The 16228-nt window shown below is 43.8% G+C and overlaps 1 protein-coding gene across 2 annotated transcripts in view; it reads left to right on the top strand.

Annotated features, from left to right (window-relative positions):
- Window positions 1-16228, top strand: part of NEURL1 (neuralized E3 ubiquitin protein ligase 1) — a 137055-nt gene that overhangs the window by 58229 nt on the left and 62598 nt on the right. The window contains exon 1 of one of the 2 annotated variants that reach the window (XM_057379531.1): window positions 1253-1295. The exons of the other annotated variant lie outside the window; for it this stretch is intronic. Coding sequence (XP_057235514.1) covers window positions 1262-1295 — 34 coding nt within the window. The 5' untranslated portion in view covers window positions 1253-1261. Of the gene's footprint in view, window positions 1-1252; window positions 1296-16228 lie in introns of those variants that run through there. 2 annotated transcript variants of the gene reach the window in all.

Below are 16228 nucleotides of genomic sequence, written 5' to 3'. Positions count from 1 at the left end.
TCCTCCAGAAGTGCTGAGACCTCAACACACAGACTTCCTAAGCAAATAATCCTTACAACACAGGCAAGAGAAAATCTTATTTCCCATTTTTCCGGTGRCAGAGTCGAGGCAGTGGGATGGCAGGATTTGCCCAGCACCATGGTAAGAGTTGGGAGGCAGGGCTGCACTCGCGGCTGCACAAGTTTGACTCYCGCTCCTTTGCAGAGAGAAGAGCGACTGCGGCGCAGCATAAAGATGCRTGAGCTAGTTTTAAACGAGCCAGCTGGGATCTGCCGGGGCTGGCTGTGGCAGTTCGGTGCCTGCTGCTGTGTTAATTTACCCTTAGAGCAGTGGACAGGAGACATGCAGAGAGAGGAGTGAGCGGGCAGGGGCGTGCGGTGCTGGAGATGGAGAGAGGGAACGAGCGAGCTCCTGCACGAACTGCGGGATGCAGAGAGCAACCGAGGGACCATCCCTGGCTGCGRTCCCCTGCGCACCTCCTTGCACCACTTTCGGCATCCCCCCGCTTTTTCTAACGCTGGCCATTATCCATCAGCAGAGGTAATGAGCTGGAGCGCAGGAAGCATTGTATCTGGGCTGAGCATGCGAGCCCCGCACAAAAGAGTTTACGGGGGGTAATGTTTTATTMTTTCAGTCTGTGGCGAACCATTCTGCGTTTCGAGCACTTCTTTGCTTTAGATAATTAATAATTAACCTGCAAAAGCCATTTGAAGACTGGTGTGKTGATGTCTGGTAATAAATTTTGTTTAACTTTTCTTTTTCCCCATTCTAATTTATTCCAAGGTTTTGCAGTGGGGAGCGAAAGTTTCACAYGGCCAGAGCAGTTTGGTTTTATAAATGAGTTTTTATTTTTTATTTTATTTTATTTTTTTTCCCCGTGGAGTCAGCGGTGCCTCCCGCTTTGTTCTTAGCGTTGCCGGGGCGCCGGGTAGCGCCGGGTTTCAGCCCGGCCGGCAGCCCCGCACAGCGCCGCCAGCACCGCKCGTGGATGCCTTTGGCCGCCGCCTTCTGCACTGCGCGACCGCGCCGTGTGCGTGGGGAGGGAGGAAGGGGGACACGCTGCATCGGTGAAACGCCCGCAGCTATTTCAGGAGGCCGCGAAGTCTCCTCCTTCTTATGTAAATAAAGATGACAGCTCGGAGCGCCGGTGCCGCGGCGGGAGGCGCGGGGGTGGGCGGAGGCTGCCGGCGCGGGGCAGCCGGGTCCCGCGTGGGCCGGGGACTGCGGAGCGGAGCCGGAGCCGGCCGGGGGCTGCGCCGACATGGGGGGGCAGGTGACCAGAAACCTGCTCTACGGTAAGCACCGAGCGCCCCGCCGCCGCGGGAGACGGCTGGGAAAGGTGCGGCGGGCGATGCCGGGGATGCAGGTTCTGCCCGACTCGTYCTCCCGGAGCATCCCGCTCCAGGAGCGGGGCTGCCCGGGGAGGAAGGGAGGAAGCCCRGGCTGGGATGGTGCTGGTCTGGCTGCACCACGGGGATAAGGCATAAATACCTGTCTGAGCAGCTTGACGGGCGTGCTGGAAGGTGTCAGGGTCGGAGGAAAAGTAACTGTGTTCGTGTGTGCCCGTGAGCTGTCTGACAGCTCCCACCCGGAAAAAGCAGCCCCGGTGGGCAAGGTTACTGCAGGCAGCTGAGCGGGCTCTCAGAGCATCACCTTATTTCTCCTTTCCAGCAGCAGTTTCTTCTTAGCTAGATTGATAAGGTATGGAATGAATGTTGGGGTGAACTGACAGAGCTGAGGCCGTTCAGTGAAGCCCACTCCCCGGGTTTGTTGGGTGATGTACAGCGGGGGAGAGGGAGGAGCTGGAGAGGGACTGGAACACCCTGCGTAGGCCAAYGCTAAACCAGAATGTGAATCTATGGGCAACATGCACTATTAGCCATGTCCTGCCTGCACAAATCCCATGCCATAAATACTTTGGTGAGAATATTGCACTCCTTAGTATTAAACTTGTGTTTTGCTCTGAAATGTTCTGTGTGAGTGTGGTTGTAGTAAGTGTGCTGCATGYTCAGTGAAGTATGAATGGGGTTTTCAGAGACCTTTCCTTGTCACAATAGTAAACATGGATATGAAAGAAGCAGGTAATTATCACAGGGGTTTGGAGTATCTTGTATCCTTTCGTTTGAATAGAGATGCATGAGGTATATACATTTACACTGAATATTCGTATTACAGCTCTGATTCTTCTCATATTTTCTACCAAGTCCAAACCTTATAGTTAAAGGAACAAATGGACATAGTTAGGAAGTAGATGACTCTCTCCCTAAAGATATTTAGTAAGATGATAGAGATTTTTATTTGTTCATTTTTGTGTTCTGAAGTTTCTGTGGCCTGACCTTTTTTCTTATTTAACCTCACAATATGCATGCAATATGCAGAATAATTGTACTGCTGGCTTGCCAAAAAAAAACCAAAACAAAGCTCTGGCTGTTRTCTTATGATTGTAAGTGCCTTTTCCCCTTTGAAGCATTATTTGAATGAATTTGAAAAAAAAAGTCAGTGAAAGAATAAAAGCTATATATGTTTCCTGTGTGTGCCAGGGGCTTGGCATTCCTGTTGGGGCCTTCTCCTGCCTGCAGCTGGCAGTGCACTGCACAGTAATCTTGCAACTTCTGCCTTTCAGCAATTCTCCTCCAGTGAGCAGGCTTCTCTTTAATTTTTATTTATTGGGAGATGGAGACTAATGAGGTGGTGTGGGTAATTAACTCAAATCTTCCTCATCAAAAAGAGGGACTACAGGCTGTGTTATATACAGAGGTGATGCACTGCTCTCTTCAGAACAGTGATACTTAAAAAAAAATAGGGATTATATTAAAGAAAATAATCAYGCTACAAAGGCACATTTAACAAAAATAGACTACATCTGCACTTGTGGTTTGTCTGTGGCTACTGTTCCTCCAGTTTCATCTTTCTGTTGAATAATTCTGTTTCAGATGTGTTTCAAAATAGCTGAGGAAAAAGAACAGAATCTGTATCCATTTCTCGTGAATGTAATGATACTGGAAGGAAAAGCATTGATAGCCTTAGGATTGGCAATTTTAGTTTTAGATAGCACAGGTAAATAATTACTAATGTCCTCCAGATATTTCTGGTGACCTCTCCATGTTGTAAGAATGGGCTGGGATTTTTACAAGCAGCAAACTGTTCACTGAAAATTAGCTCAGCTGGGGAGATGCTGCACGTGTTCTGAGCTGGTKCTGGGGAGACAGCAGATTTCTCTGAGACACATGTCCAGAGCTGGGTGCCGGGTTCCTGCTTCTGCCAGTGCACACCCTGACCTTGGCAGGGTCATAAAAGTGAGATAAAAGCTCCTGAAGTGGCTCTTGAGGGAGACACCCTTTCAAAAGAAACATAAAACCAGGTTGATTTTTAGAAACTGTGGGTGCCCTGATGTAAGAAGAGAGGTTGGGTGTTGGCTGACCGCCATCTGAACATGAGCCAGCAGTGTGCCCAGGTGGYCMAGAAGGCATCCTGGCCTATATCTGCAATAGTGTGGCCGCCAGCAGGACCAGAGCAGGGATTGTCCCYCTGTACTGGGCACTGGTGAGGCTTCATCTCGAGTGCCATGTCCAGTTCTCGGCCCCTCGATTCAGGAAGGACACWGAGGTGCTGGAGCGAGTCCAGAGACCTTATCACTTTCTACAACTGCCTAAAAGRAGGCTGTAGTGAGGTGGGGTCAGSCTATTCTCCCRAGCAGCAAGGGATAGGACAAGAGGAAATGATCTCAAGTTGTGCCAGGARAGGTTTAGATTGGCTGTTAGGAGAAATTTCTTCATTGAGAGGGYGGTGAGACATTGGAACAGGCTTTCCATGGAAGTGGTGGAATCACTGTCCCTGGAAGTGCTCAAAAARCATGTAGGTGTGGTKTTTAGGGACTTGGTTCAGKGGTGAACTTGGCAGGGCTGGTTAAGGGTGGGACTTGATTATCTTGGAGGTCTTTTTCAATCTTAACGATTATAGGAGTCAGGTGCAACCATACACAGACTGTCATGAGGAACACCTGGCATCATTTTACCTTTCTTCATTCAAATCTGCTTTCAAGCAGCAAAGTGTTGCAGCAAGCCTCCTGGACAGAGGAGACTCAACATCCTTTGGCTCAGGAAAAGCCACAAGTAGGTGACGTGCCATGAGTGTCTGTGGTGGTGACCCTGGATGTCTCTGGACCTGCACTGATGCTTGGGTGTTTTGAGGGAAGTCCTGCAAGCYGGTGCTGCTGATCCTATTTGAGCCATACTGTGAGGTGCACACGTGCTGGGTGTTGGCATCTCCTTGGTGAAAATGCTGCTTTCCCATTGATACGGGGCTGGAGAGCTGTGTTAATCTGTCCTGATGGTGGAGTTGGTTGGGGCTGAATGGGACCTGAGTCACCTGAAGGGAAGTTTGCCACCTGATGGGACTGGGAGGAAAAATAAGCTTTTRACTAGTGTCACTGAAGCATCAGTTGCTTCAGCTTGCCAAGAGAGATCCACTTCTGACTTCGTTTCTCACTACCAACAAACCCCAATGGCTTGYACCATGAAAGGCAGCACTTTTGTTTCAGAAAGGAGTTACCTGATGGCTTGACATGTTGGGTCATGGCATTATTTTCAGTGCAGTGCTGAAATCCATTCAGACAGTCACCCTCTATGTCCCTGCTCCTGGCATTGTGACCATCTCTGGTCCTCTTTCCCATTCCCTCTCTCTTTCCCATTGCCCTCCATAGAAGTCCTTGGGGTGTTTTCCAGGGTAATCTATGCAGGGAGAAGAAAAATCGAAATAGGAAGTTCAAAGGTAACACGGCCTTGATGGGCAGGATGTTTACTTGCTATTTAAAATGTGATATATGTATATATGCAGTGTTTAACACTATTTTAAACAGGAAATGTTAATATGGATCCTTGTGATTAATTCAAAGCTGGTTTCTACAAGAATGGCTGTATACTAAAGTATTCCTATAGCATTGTCAGGTTTACCAAATTATAATAAACTACTTGCTAGCTAATCATGCTTGAAAGAAATGTCTTAATAGATGTGTCATRACACCTGTGTTCTTCTTGTGTGTTTGATCCAACTCTCATCTGCTGCAGAAGTTTTTAATTCCTCCTTATGGCCATGAGTGATCAGCTCTTTGTAGGAGATCCTRTTCTTGATTTTAGGCGCCAAATCTAGGAGATTCAGTCTAAGGAACAAATCCCAAAGCAGCTGGGCACTTTTCATGTCGCTTGCACTCTGAACCAAACTAACAGAAAGTGATGGTTTAGCCAAGGAAGCTTCTGCTCTGTGCTGGGAGAGGGATTCAGTGTGTGCAGACATGCAGAGGTTAGCGATGACACGTACACATCTCCTCAGAGATCAGCTGGAGTGTTCATTGTGGGTTTGTCCACGTGCAGGGGATGTGTGAGTCTGCATATGTGCACATTTGCTCTGCTAACCATCCCTACTACCCTACCACGTCATCATTGTGAATAAATCATTAATTGCAGGGTTTTGTTTCGCTTTCGCTTTAATTACTCATATCACAGCCATTCATCAGAATTCTGCTGTGGAATCATTTTTACAAGGAGCAGGGGAAAAGGTATCTCGTGCCACGTTTTTCAAACTGTAATTGTGTGGCATCAATGTAATTGCAAAGTAGTCCCAAGTGAGAGAATGTCRGGTTTTTAGCCCAGGAGGTGGTGCTGATTGACAGGTGTGATTTTCAGTTGGAAYGGCTGAGTTTTTGAGCTGCTTTGCAGAGGATGCTTGGTAAGTTGTGAGTWCAATATAAAATACAGCTCGTGTGGCTTTGTGTGCTATGTACAGAGGAGCACATAAATATTATTCATGACCAGATTTATACCAACTATGTATWGGTTTGGTGAGCAATGCAGCCACAGTTGTGTGCTGCAAAATGGAAAAGGGAAGCAGCAATTGTGGTATAGCAGCACTTTGTCCACTGTGCATGGCAGTAGGCTTTTGTGTGCCTGTCTGGATTCATTTCCCATTTCATTGGGATCTTGTTTTCCACGGACTTTCCTTCCTGGCTGGTCATTTATTCCTGTACAGAACAGGTGYGAAGCCCTGACATGATCCTTCCTTCACATTTTGTTCTCCTGGAAAACAATTTCTGGGTTGGGTTCAGGCATGTTGGTGGGAGATCTGGGACATTTGGGTGCTGTGTGGAAACCTCAGCCCCCTGAGAGCTGCTGAGCAGTGGCTGAAGGGCACTGGGGAAGAGCAGAGGGTGGAGGCAATTTCCCTAGTGAAAAATGGCCAGAGCATGCAATTTTTTTTAGTCTTACTTGGCACTATAGAGCTCTATTTTAATCTTTCTCTTAATTCCTTGTAGAATGGTGAATGGTGTGTCTTTATGCAAGTGCTGAAATCAGCCCCACGCTTTTTTTCTCGCTGTCTATTCATTGTCTTTACTGCAATAACCATTCTAATTACCACAATTTACCCTTGCAGTTAATATGACTGAGCAGCACTGTTCTCTAATGCACACATATATTATAACTTAATAATTTTCATCTTCTAACACCTYATTAAAATTGAGAATATCTTGGAAGAAAAAAGAAATAGCTACCTCAAAAAATATGAAAACCCTATAACACCAACTGCAAGTGAGATTTCAGTGCAAATTAGTGTTGATTTATATCCTAATATCTCTGAGTTATTGCCTGGATTTTGGGATAACTTGTCATTTGATGGAGTGACTGGTGATGGGATTAGCCTCTCTTAGGGATGAACATCTGTATCCTTCAGACAGTGGAGCACTAATACAGGACTGAGGGGAAAATGTTATTTCTAAACTCCCTCTGCTCTCAGTACAATTGCTGTATAGCCCTGAAAGCAGAAGAGTGTGTGTGTGTGTGTGTATGAGGAATTAATCCTGTTCAGGGTTGGATTAACTGGTGCAGAAGACCTTGGGCAGGGTGCCAAAGCAGTGTTGGCATTTGCTGAAAGTGGAACTTCCAGAGATTATTTCGGCGTGTGCCTCTGACCTGTGTGTCACCTGCCAGTGTCCCAAGGTGACCGAAAGTAAAGCTTTATCAGCTGCTGGCGACACGTCTGAAATGGAGGTGTGCACGATCTCTATATTTAGAGATTTAAGGATAACCGTGTTTATACTTGAGACCTGTGTTAATTATCATGAAAGGCAAATGAGTTTTTCATTGGTCGTGGCAGTTTTTGTGCAGGGATCTTGCTGCAGTGGTRAAAGCAAAGACCATTCCTGTTCTCATTTTGTCCTTTGCTTTCATGGCATTTTCTCATTACCTTTTCTGTCAGCTTGATGCACTGTTCTGGTGGGACTTCAGGACTGAATTGTTTTTTATCAGATTTTGTTGTCTTATTTGTCTCCTCCCTGAGTGCTCCTTTCCCTCCTCTGTGTGAATGCATTCTTAGRTCTGGTCCTTCTTTAAGTCTTCCTCACTTCTCCTGTTTTCTTAAGAATCGTGGGTGGTGTATTCATCTATCATTCAATTAGTTTAGAGGCAGCAGGTGTCTCTTCAGGAAGGTTTGTAGCATCCCCTGACACATGATTCTAGGGAATCATTTGCATACTTAAAGCAGGTASTCCTACAGCCTGAAGATTCATATTGTTCATAGTATAAAATAAATTTACTAAACAAATATGATTAGCATTGCTGACATCTAGCAGGAATTCAGAAGAGGTTATCTCTATACAYATAATCTCAAAACTGATATGGCTGCTTCAGTTTCAATAAAGAATTTTGCATTAATGATATCTATATATGCAGAGGGTTGCATCAAGATCAGTCTAAAAAATTATTAACCCTAAAGGAAAGGGAGTTTCCTGGAAAGTGAAAGCAAACCAAAGGGTGGAATTAATGTTTGCTCTCGGGAGTTGTCAGGATCAGTGATGACACAGCAGGGTGCTGAGCTATATGAGTATGGCTGTGAGCCACGAGCCCTGCAGTGCATGTGCCTGTGGTGCATGTGCTTCAGCCCTGTGGGTCCCTGGGCTTTGCTCTCAGGGATTGATCCCTATGATTGTTGTCCTTTCGTTTTTTTTCTTGTCTATTCCCCTCTAAATCAATGTTTTACTTTGAAAATGTATTTCTCTGAGTCCAAAATGAGTCAGAGCCACCTTCTCTGCAGCTCTTGTCGAGTTAGTCTCAGCAGTTTTCTGTTCCTTGACTCTGTCCTTGTTGTCTCGTGAAGGGACACTGTAATTCGTTGGCATTAAAAATAACATTCAAGATGACTGCAGTTGATGGGGCTGGGGAGAGGAGTCCTTTGGTTTGTCTGAGATTTACYATGGGCCTGGTGACACAGTGAAGGAGGTGGGCTCAGAGGGAGATGTGATATTTTATCAGCTACATGAACATATTTTCCTCATTAGAAACTTTGACAGCACTTTTGTTTTAAAGAAGGGAAAATGGCAAATTGGTCATATGATAAAAGCTGCATGCATTCATGAACATGATACAGTGTGCTCCTGATTGCGTCCCCCATAACAGCCAGCATCAGCAGAAATCTGAAGTCCTYGTCCTCTCCATCAAGTTTAAATAATCTGTTTACTGAGAAATCTTTGCGATAAACCAAGGCCCTTGCTATGAAAAGCAGCTCCTTTTTGTGGTGTGGTTTACATCCTTTTCTGCCTATACCAGTAAACACATCCTGATACAGAGAGGGAAAGTGGAGGGGTCAAGTAAGAGTCATGCCCATGGTCTGATTTTTGCCCCATCATGTTGTACCCCCCAGGGCAGTTCTGCTCAGAGTCTGTGTGACACAGGTCCGTGCCCGGTGACCTTCCCAGACATGCTGGGTCAGCTCCCAGATGCAGCAACTTGCTCACAGCAGGCTTTGATGAAGTCTGGAAAACAGAAAAGAACCCACCACTTGTCCCAAGGAGGATGGATATGCAGTGACTTCTCAATAAATTCTGCAGAGGCTGTTCCCATCTCTGAGTACCCTAACAAGAAAGTTCCAACAAGTGACTTGCAGATGGTTTGGCGTGGCTCTGAAATGTTGGTTTAATCTCATTTCTGGTGAAGTCCTTGGGTTATTTGCTGCAATTTCATGGAACTTTTTCTGGCTGACACTGCCAGATATTCTCTGTGATAGGCCCTGATGTGCAGCCAYGTGGCACCGTGTGGGTACAACTCCGGAAGCTTTTGGCCAATAGATTTGTCAGTAAAAGACAAATCTCACCTGCTGTGAGATACTGGGGCGGGACTGAAGCTGTGTTTTTCAAGAAACTCTGAGGCTTGTGGCCTGGCTTAAGCAGAGCCCAGGCAGTGCCTGTTGAACCAGGAGGGAGTTTGGAGGCAAAACATGYTTGTGTTCCTGGGTAGATCTGGGGATTGGTTGTGGGCTTTTTGACTTGGACTCCTGCAAGTGGTGCACCGAAGCAACTGAGCCCTTAAATTGCTTTATGAAGTTCAAGTGATCTTCAGACCACTGAAAAACCCAGACCTGTAGCTGAGTAGCCTTGAGAAAGGTGGATAGGTTTGATCCTGGGAGAGTTCTCCACTTGTAGAGAGATTTCTTCCTACAAAGCAGGGATGGGAAGGTGCTGTGCAGAGCCCCAGGGCGATGTTATCCCCTGCTTGCAGGAGTAGAGGGGGATTTGAGCCATAAACCGCATTGTGGCACACAAAGAAGCCATTTTAATTTCATTCTCTGCTGGAAGCACCACATGGAAAAGAAAATGTGATTGGTACGGAGAGAAATGTTTACGTTTCTAGGAGCAGAGACCTCCCAAATAATTAGTATCACTTGACAAACTGCTGTTTAAAATGCAAGTGGTTTAAGTGCTGCAGCTCGACAGGCATTTGTCAGAGCTCTGGCGTAAATGCAATCCCTGCTCTGGGTTGGTTCCTGCTGTAAAGTAAAGAAGATTCCTGGTAAAAACATCTTTTGCTTAAGGAAAATTTCTCCATGATTTTATCTTTTTCTTRCTTGGAAAACCTAAATGTTAGAATCTGGACAAATGGCAAGAGTGTTTGGGATACTGTTTTAGAATGAAATAAATCCTGGATTTTATTTTCTGTTCATCAGATCAGGCTTTTGRTCAGAAGACAGACAGATAGAAATGTTTCATTTTCTGTCGCTTTTGGGAGGAGGAGAGTGAAGAAAAGCCTTTTGGCTGAGAGTTTTGAAAGCCACAGCTTCATCTYTGATCTGCCTATCTCTAATATTCACTGACTCAACTAAAAGTACTTTAAATAAAACCTTATTTTTCTCTAGGGCTGTTTGGAGACTGACTGAAGACATAAGGGTTGTTAAGAATTGGTATTTTTCAAAGGTTAAAAAAATGGCAGCTTACAAAGAGACTGAGATAAAAAAGAAATAGTAAAAAAAAAATCTCTCTGGAAGATGGAAATATATGGGTGCCTATAATATACTGAAGTATCCCAGATCAAAACAACTTCTGTCTTTGCACACCAAATAGAATCAGATTATCAAATATAAAACAAGASCTTTAAGAATCTAATTCCTTTTACAAAGGCATCATTGATGATATGAATTGCTTGCAACTTGGAAAAGGAGAATTGCTCAATTTATTTTCTCATTATCTTAAACCAGTTCAATGCCCCCCTCTGTCTTTTCATCTCTGAAGGGTAAGAGGCTCTCATTTGTGTCGCCTTCTTGTTTTACAATTCTGAGTGAAGCTGAGTGCTTAGAAGGAACGCAGGATTGGGAGTCCTGATGGGTTCTGGTCCCAAATAGATCTCACATGGAACTGCAGCTACAGCATGGTAGGAGCTGCTGTTCTTCTCTTCATTTCTCTGCCCAGCAGGGGCTTTGTGAAACTGCCAAAGATGGTTGCTGACCCTAAAATGATCTTACTCTCTTTGGCCTGTGCTGTTCTGTGCATGGCTTCTGGCAGTGAGGCTTAGATAGAAAAGTGGGCAGTGCCCATTTTGGGATGGAACAAAGGATATTGCATCATGTTAGAAATTAATTCCTGAGAATGGAGATGCAGTGATTGCAGTTCCCTGCATGCTTCCTACAGAGGTGTTCAATGGCATTTATCAACAAAGGGTAAAACATTCAGGCTACMTATACTCATGGATAGAAAGGATAAAATTCAGAGAGATACCCTTCAAATGTGCTACAGATGGATTTGAAAGGATTCTAAAGTCACTCACYGTGTTTGTGAGAGCTGACTGTGGTTCTCACCATGCTCTTCACCAGAGATCCTGTAACCTTAGCCATTTTSTATCCTGTTATCTGTAAAGTGGCTCCCTGACCTCTCTTTACCCCTCCATAAGCTATTCCACTGAGACCGTTCTGCTCTGAACCTCCTACAGCAGAGCTGTTCCCTGGGGACTCCAGGTCATGCCTCATCCCAAGCCAATTGTAGCTTCAGACTGACCAGTGTACAAGCAGTTGCTTGGAGACTCAGAAGTTCTTTAGCATTTGATAWCAGGAGTATTTTGAGATTTATTGGCTATATATACATGACAATGCACACTTAGCATCTTCTCTTAATCCTGTACTTTGGAAAATCCATACTTTGTCTGTCATGGACAGACCTTATCAGTTGTGTCTTCARTGGTGTGGCAGAAACAGTAATTTTGTGAAACACACTTGGCTGGTACTGCTGGCCCAGTTCGTGCAGAGGGGGGTGTGTAGTACTGTGTGAGCAGCTGTAATAACATGTAAATATGGGAAAATTACCCTAAATAACTTCAATATCCCACAGATTTTGAAGTGTACCCTCTGGGAAAAAAAAAAAAGCCTAGAATGATAGCAGTTTGGGATTTGTGCAACTTCAGTTTGATAACAAATATTTTGTGTTTTTCCTCTGTGGACTCTTATTTACAGCAGTAGGTTCCGATTATGCATTGAGATCTGCTTTTGGGTGCAGGAAACTGATCAGGGAAATGCTTCATGGCCCAGAGGTCTGGATTTGCAGACTCCAGTTCAACAGCTGCATCTCTCTGCTGTCAGGAAGGAGCATCTGTCAGGGATGCAGTGTGGTCCTTATTACATTATAATTTAGTGCTGTGGCTTAGAAAAACAGGAGCATTTATATACTCAAAGGAAAAAAAAAGTAAACCCTAAAAAATATATTAAAAATCCAATGATCTTTCTTACCAAAATAAATGCCCCTTATCTGAGCATAGATTAAAGGATGCTACACATTTTTAAGCTTAAAAAAAGCAAGGAAAATGGATGGATGAGTTAGTCTCCACACTTAATTGCTCCCTGCTGTTCTGAAATARTGTATGTGTCTTTCCACCAAGAGAATAAGATCCCCTGAGCCCTTTAAATGTTTTCAGTTTACATGTGATCTCCAAGGCATTGGGAATGTGGCTTCATCAGGAACAATGAATGCTTGAATTTCTTCATCTTTTCACACTTATCAATACATCAATATGCAAAAATGCCCCTTTGCATGAATTGTAAAACAATGTGTTGTTCCCATTCCAAGCTGGCTTGCTTTTCTAGCCCATCTCTCTTCCTTCAGCTGTTTGCAAATGCAGTCAACTTTTCATCTTCATGGTGTTCTTCACGTGTCACCTGCTGTRTATTACCCAACTTCAGTAGATGGTAACTGGTCATCTGTGTCAGGAAAGGTCATACAAATAMATCTGCAGCAATATAAAACTGATGAAAATGGATCCATTGGGAAGTTTTCACCTGTTTGTACAGGCTGATGTTAAATACARTTTCAAAGCCACGGTGGGGAAGCTTCCTTGGTGTGTTCTCACAGGAAACATTGGGGTAYCTCCTCTACGAAACAGCTTGAGGGGCTGACTCTGTTACCCAGGTCATAAGAAAATAATCATGAAGATTTGGGGGAGATTCTGTAAGGGCTTATAATGAAAGGGCTTGAAGCTTCTAGTTTGAAGTGTATTTTTGCCTATGCAAATCAGAGAGGACTGGAGCTCTTCCAGGTACTGTTGKGGTGACAGAAGAGGTGTGGAGTCACCTCCTGCTGTCCTCTGGTGCAAGGAATTGCACTGGCTGTRGGTGTGGAACACCACTGGTTCTGACAGATTCATTAAAATAACAGAAATTCAGATAAAACATATGCTTGCTTACAAAATTATGTTTCTCTTATTCCTATTTCTTTGCTTATATGCAAGGCTGTAAACCGTTCTGGGCAGGCCCCATCTCTTCTTTCTGTCTTTGTGAGATTCAGCATGAGGGAATGGCTAGCAGGCAGGTTGACTTTTRAAGAAATAAAACTGGTCTACATGCTCTTGTCCTCAGGCAATAAGGATTCAACACATTTTACTGGCTGTCCCATGGCAGCAAACGCTAAGGAAAGTGAGTTCCTGTGTGGACTGCTCCAGCAGCTGCTTGTAGCAAAARTTTAAGTGATCACTTCATGGGTCTGGCATGGGAATTGCTAGGAAGGATGGTGGAATAGTGTTCACACTCATGCTTTGAATAAGCACCAGAAAWACTGTTTATTTTTGTTAAAATAAACTGTAACTTTATGGTCTGACTGGCTGGTGAAGTTTCATGTTTTAATTCAGTGGTCCAAGTTCAAATTCTGATCTGCTAAAGGAACAGAGTTATTTACTGGTAAAGGGTGTTGAAACTGGTGCAAGCGATGTRCTGCAGAGCCAGATGAGAGTGGGAAAGTCAGTAATTTAGATTCCACTTGTGACTGTGGTACAGAAAGTGCAGATTAATGAAGGAATGTGTGCATGGAGGGCCAAATTCTTGCGTAAAGGGAGAAATGTTGCCCTTTCTCCTGGTTTTGCCTCAGCAATACTTACATTATTTGCCTGAAAAAAAAAAATTAATGGTGTAGCTGTTGACACTTCTAATGCTACTGGASTCCTCTCTGGTGTGGGCAAAAGTTCTTGTTTATAATTTCTAATTGTGCGTTGAAGATGCTGGAGAGCAGGACTGGGAGCTTTAYATCTGAGCTCTGCCTGGTGCACTGSGAGTTTGAGAGGCTGATGGGAGTCAGGCRTGGACCTCTGTGCTTTCATCCGAGCAATGAACCTGAAAAAAAAAGTCATTTTGGTGACAAACTGCCTAATTTAGTATCCAGTGCAAGTTACTTTRCAGGAATGTGTTACAGATTAACTAGTGGTCTACCTAAATAAATCCATCTCTTTATAACTTTGTGAGATTGGAGAGCCTTGGTTAATCACTAGGAGATGGGGAGTTGTTTGGGTGTTTTAAAATGAGAAAGTATGAAGCATGAGGAGAACAAACTAGGATAGTGKGAGAGATTGAAATAAAAAGAGAAAAATGAATAAACCTGAGAGAGAAATGCGCTGGATAAAGTGAGGCCAGTGAATGAAGGGGAAGACTTGAAAGAGACAAGTGGCTGAGAAACTTTAATACWTGTGACAAGGAAGGAGGARGAGGAAGAAGGAGGAAGGGATGGCAAGATGGCAAAGAAAGCAGAGAGGAAGGGTGTATGTTCTGTGAGTGCTCCTTAAGGAGAAATGGACAGAGGAAGAGAGAGTGGAAAGGAGGAACAAAAAAACAATGTGGCTCCTATAATCCTGAAACATTTAAGAGGATGTTAAGTGTAGCCAAATAGTAAAAGTAATAGTAAATTTTGACCTGCCTGATAAGTTGCTAGCTCAAATAACCTCTTACTTTAAGGATTTATTTGCTGCCAAACAGGAAATAAAGCCAGTGGAATCAATGTCTTTTGGGTCTAGTCAGTGTGGAGCAAGACTAGAGTTTCAGGTTACTTTTCCTTTGTAAGCACTTTCATATTCCATTTCACGAGAACATAAACCCTACAAAACCCCCAGCATAAACAGCAGCCAGGTGACCCTAAGCAGATATATATTTAAAGAACTTCTCTTTAGGACTGGTTTTGGMCTTCAAATTGAATGGAAATCTTTGATATTTGGGATGGATGATGCAGATGGAAATAGTTTGGAGACTGTTCTGACTAAAAGCAAAGTGAGCAGTGCAATTTTCTGATGCTGAAAAAGGGAATTTTTAGTTGATCAGAAATAAATGAGAACAGAGAAAAAAACATAGAAAAGACATACTGGGTGACAGCATTTCCACAGCCACCAGTTTGCAGGAAGGAAGGAGCRGTGACCTGAGTTTGGGGACATCAGGACATCAACACCAGAAGATTTTGCCAAAATATCACTGCACCCTCGAAGTGCTCTTTAAGTTTAAATATGGATGGGGTAAGGAACTGCTCTTGGCAGTGAAGCTCTCAAGAGACCCTGCTAGGAAAAGCAGCAGGGAACTTCAGGAGGAAGAGTGTGAAACAAGCATGGCTTGAGCACTGTTTTTAAACAAGACTACACACAAAATGACCCAACTTTACAGTATCTTGAGATGACTCTAAGTGGATCTTTTATCTTAGAAAAAAGGCACACTCCAAGTGTAATTGTTGTGTATGATAGAAGAAAATCTGCCTTTTGAGAGTCTTTAGAAATGGCATTACAGCATAAAACTTCAGGATGTGTGGTAGTGAACACAATCTACACTGTCCAGCTGGGTAAGAGGAGGCGCTCTTCCAGTGCTCTGCCATTCATCCCAGCGCTTGTCTTTCTGGATGAGAGGYGATCTCTGATTAGGGAGCTGTGCTAAACAAGACACTCAGGATATGGGAGTGTCCTCCAGCTGATAATCCAGATAAGAAGCGTAATTCAGATATGCTYCATAAAATACCCTGTCTCTTTCCACTGCTGATAGATCATAAAGAAAAACATCCTGTTATATTGTAAATGTGCAGTGCAGTAGCCTGGTGTGGGCCTAATTCAGGATCTTGAGTCGAGGGGCACATCTTTGATTTTACAGAGATGTAACTCAAAGCAAATTCAAGTGCTTGAGTTCAGAACCACAACTTCTCTAACTTGCATTTTGTTTGCATGGCTTTGTCAGTAGGCTGCACGATTTCTACCATCTCTTGGATTTCTCTTTTTGGATTTTCAGATCCATTTGCTTGTCTCTTCTGCTTCTATGTTTGCTTTCTCCTGCTCTCCATTGCTCCCACATTCTTTATYATCCTGACAAATAAATTAAGTTTAACCTTGATAGGTTACCTCTCTTTCTGGTGAACTCTCAATATTCAGACTTTCAAGCTATTACACTGTAGATGGAAAATGTGCCCAGGATAGACTTTCCATTAAACTGTATTTAAATTGGAAGAGAATGCTGGCACCTCAACAAGTATTCCAGAATAAGATCCCAAAATACTGAGGCTAGCTAATCTTTTGGAAGAACAAAAACTCTTACTGATTTATATTTAGCAGAGGGAATGCATTTTAAAAACACAGCCTATATGAGGCCCCTTGAAGAAAACATCTTTTACATTGATTTGTAGTGCATGGAAATACTACGC

The sequence above is a fragment of the Malurus melanocephalus genome, unplaced genomic scaffold, assembly GCF_030028575.1.
Source record: "Malurus melanocephalus ecotype Western Australia unplaced genomic scaffold, MMel_1.1 scaffold_12, whole genome shotgun sequence".
Classification (NCBI taxonomy): domain Eukaryota; kingdom Metazoa; phylum Chordata; class Aves; order Passeriformes; family Maluridae; genus Malurus; species Malurus melanocephalus.
The sequence above is the reverse complement of the archived record's forward strand: the minus strand, read 5'-3'. Positions and strand labels throughout refer to the sequence as shown.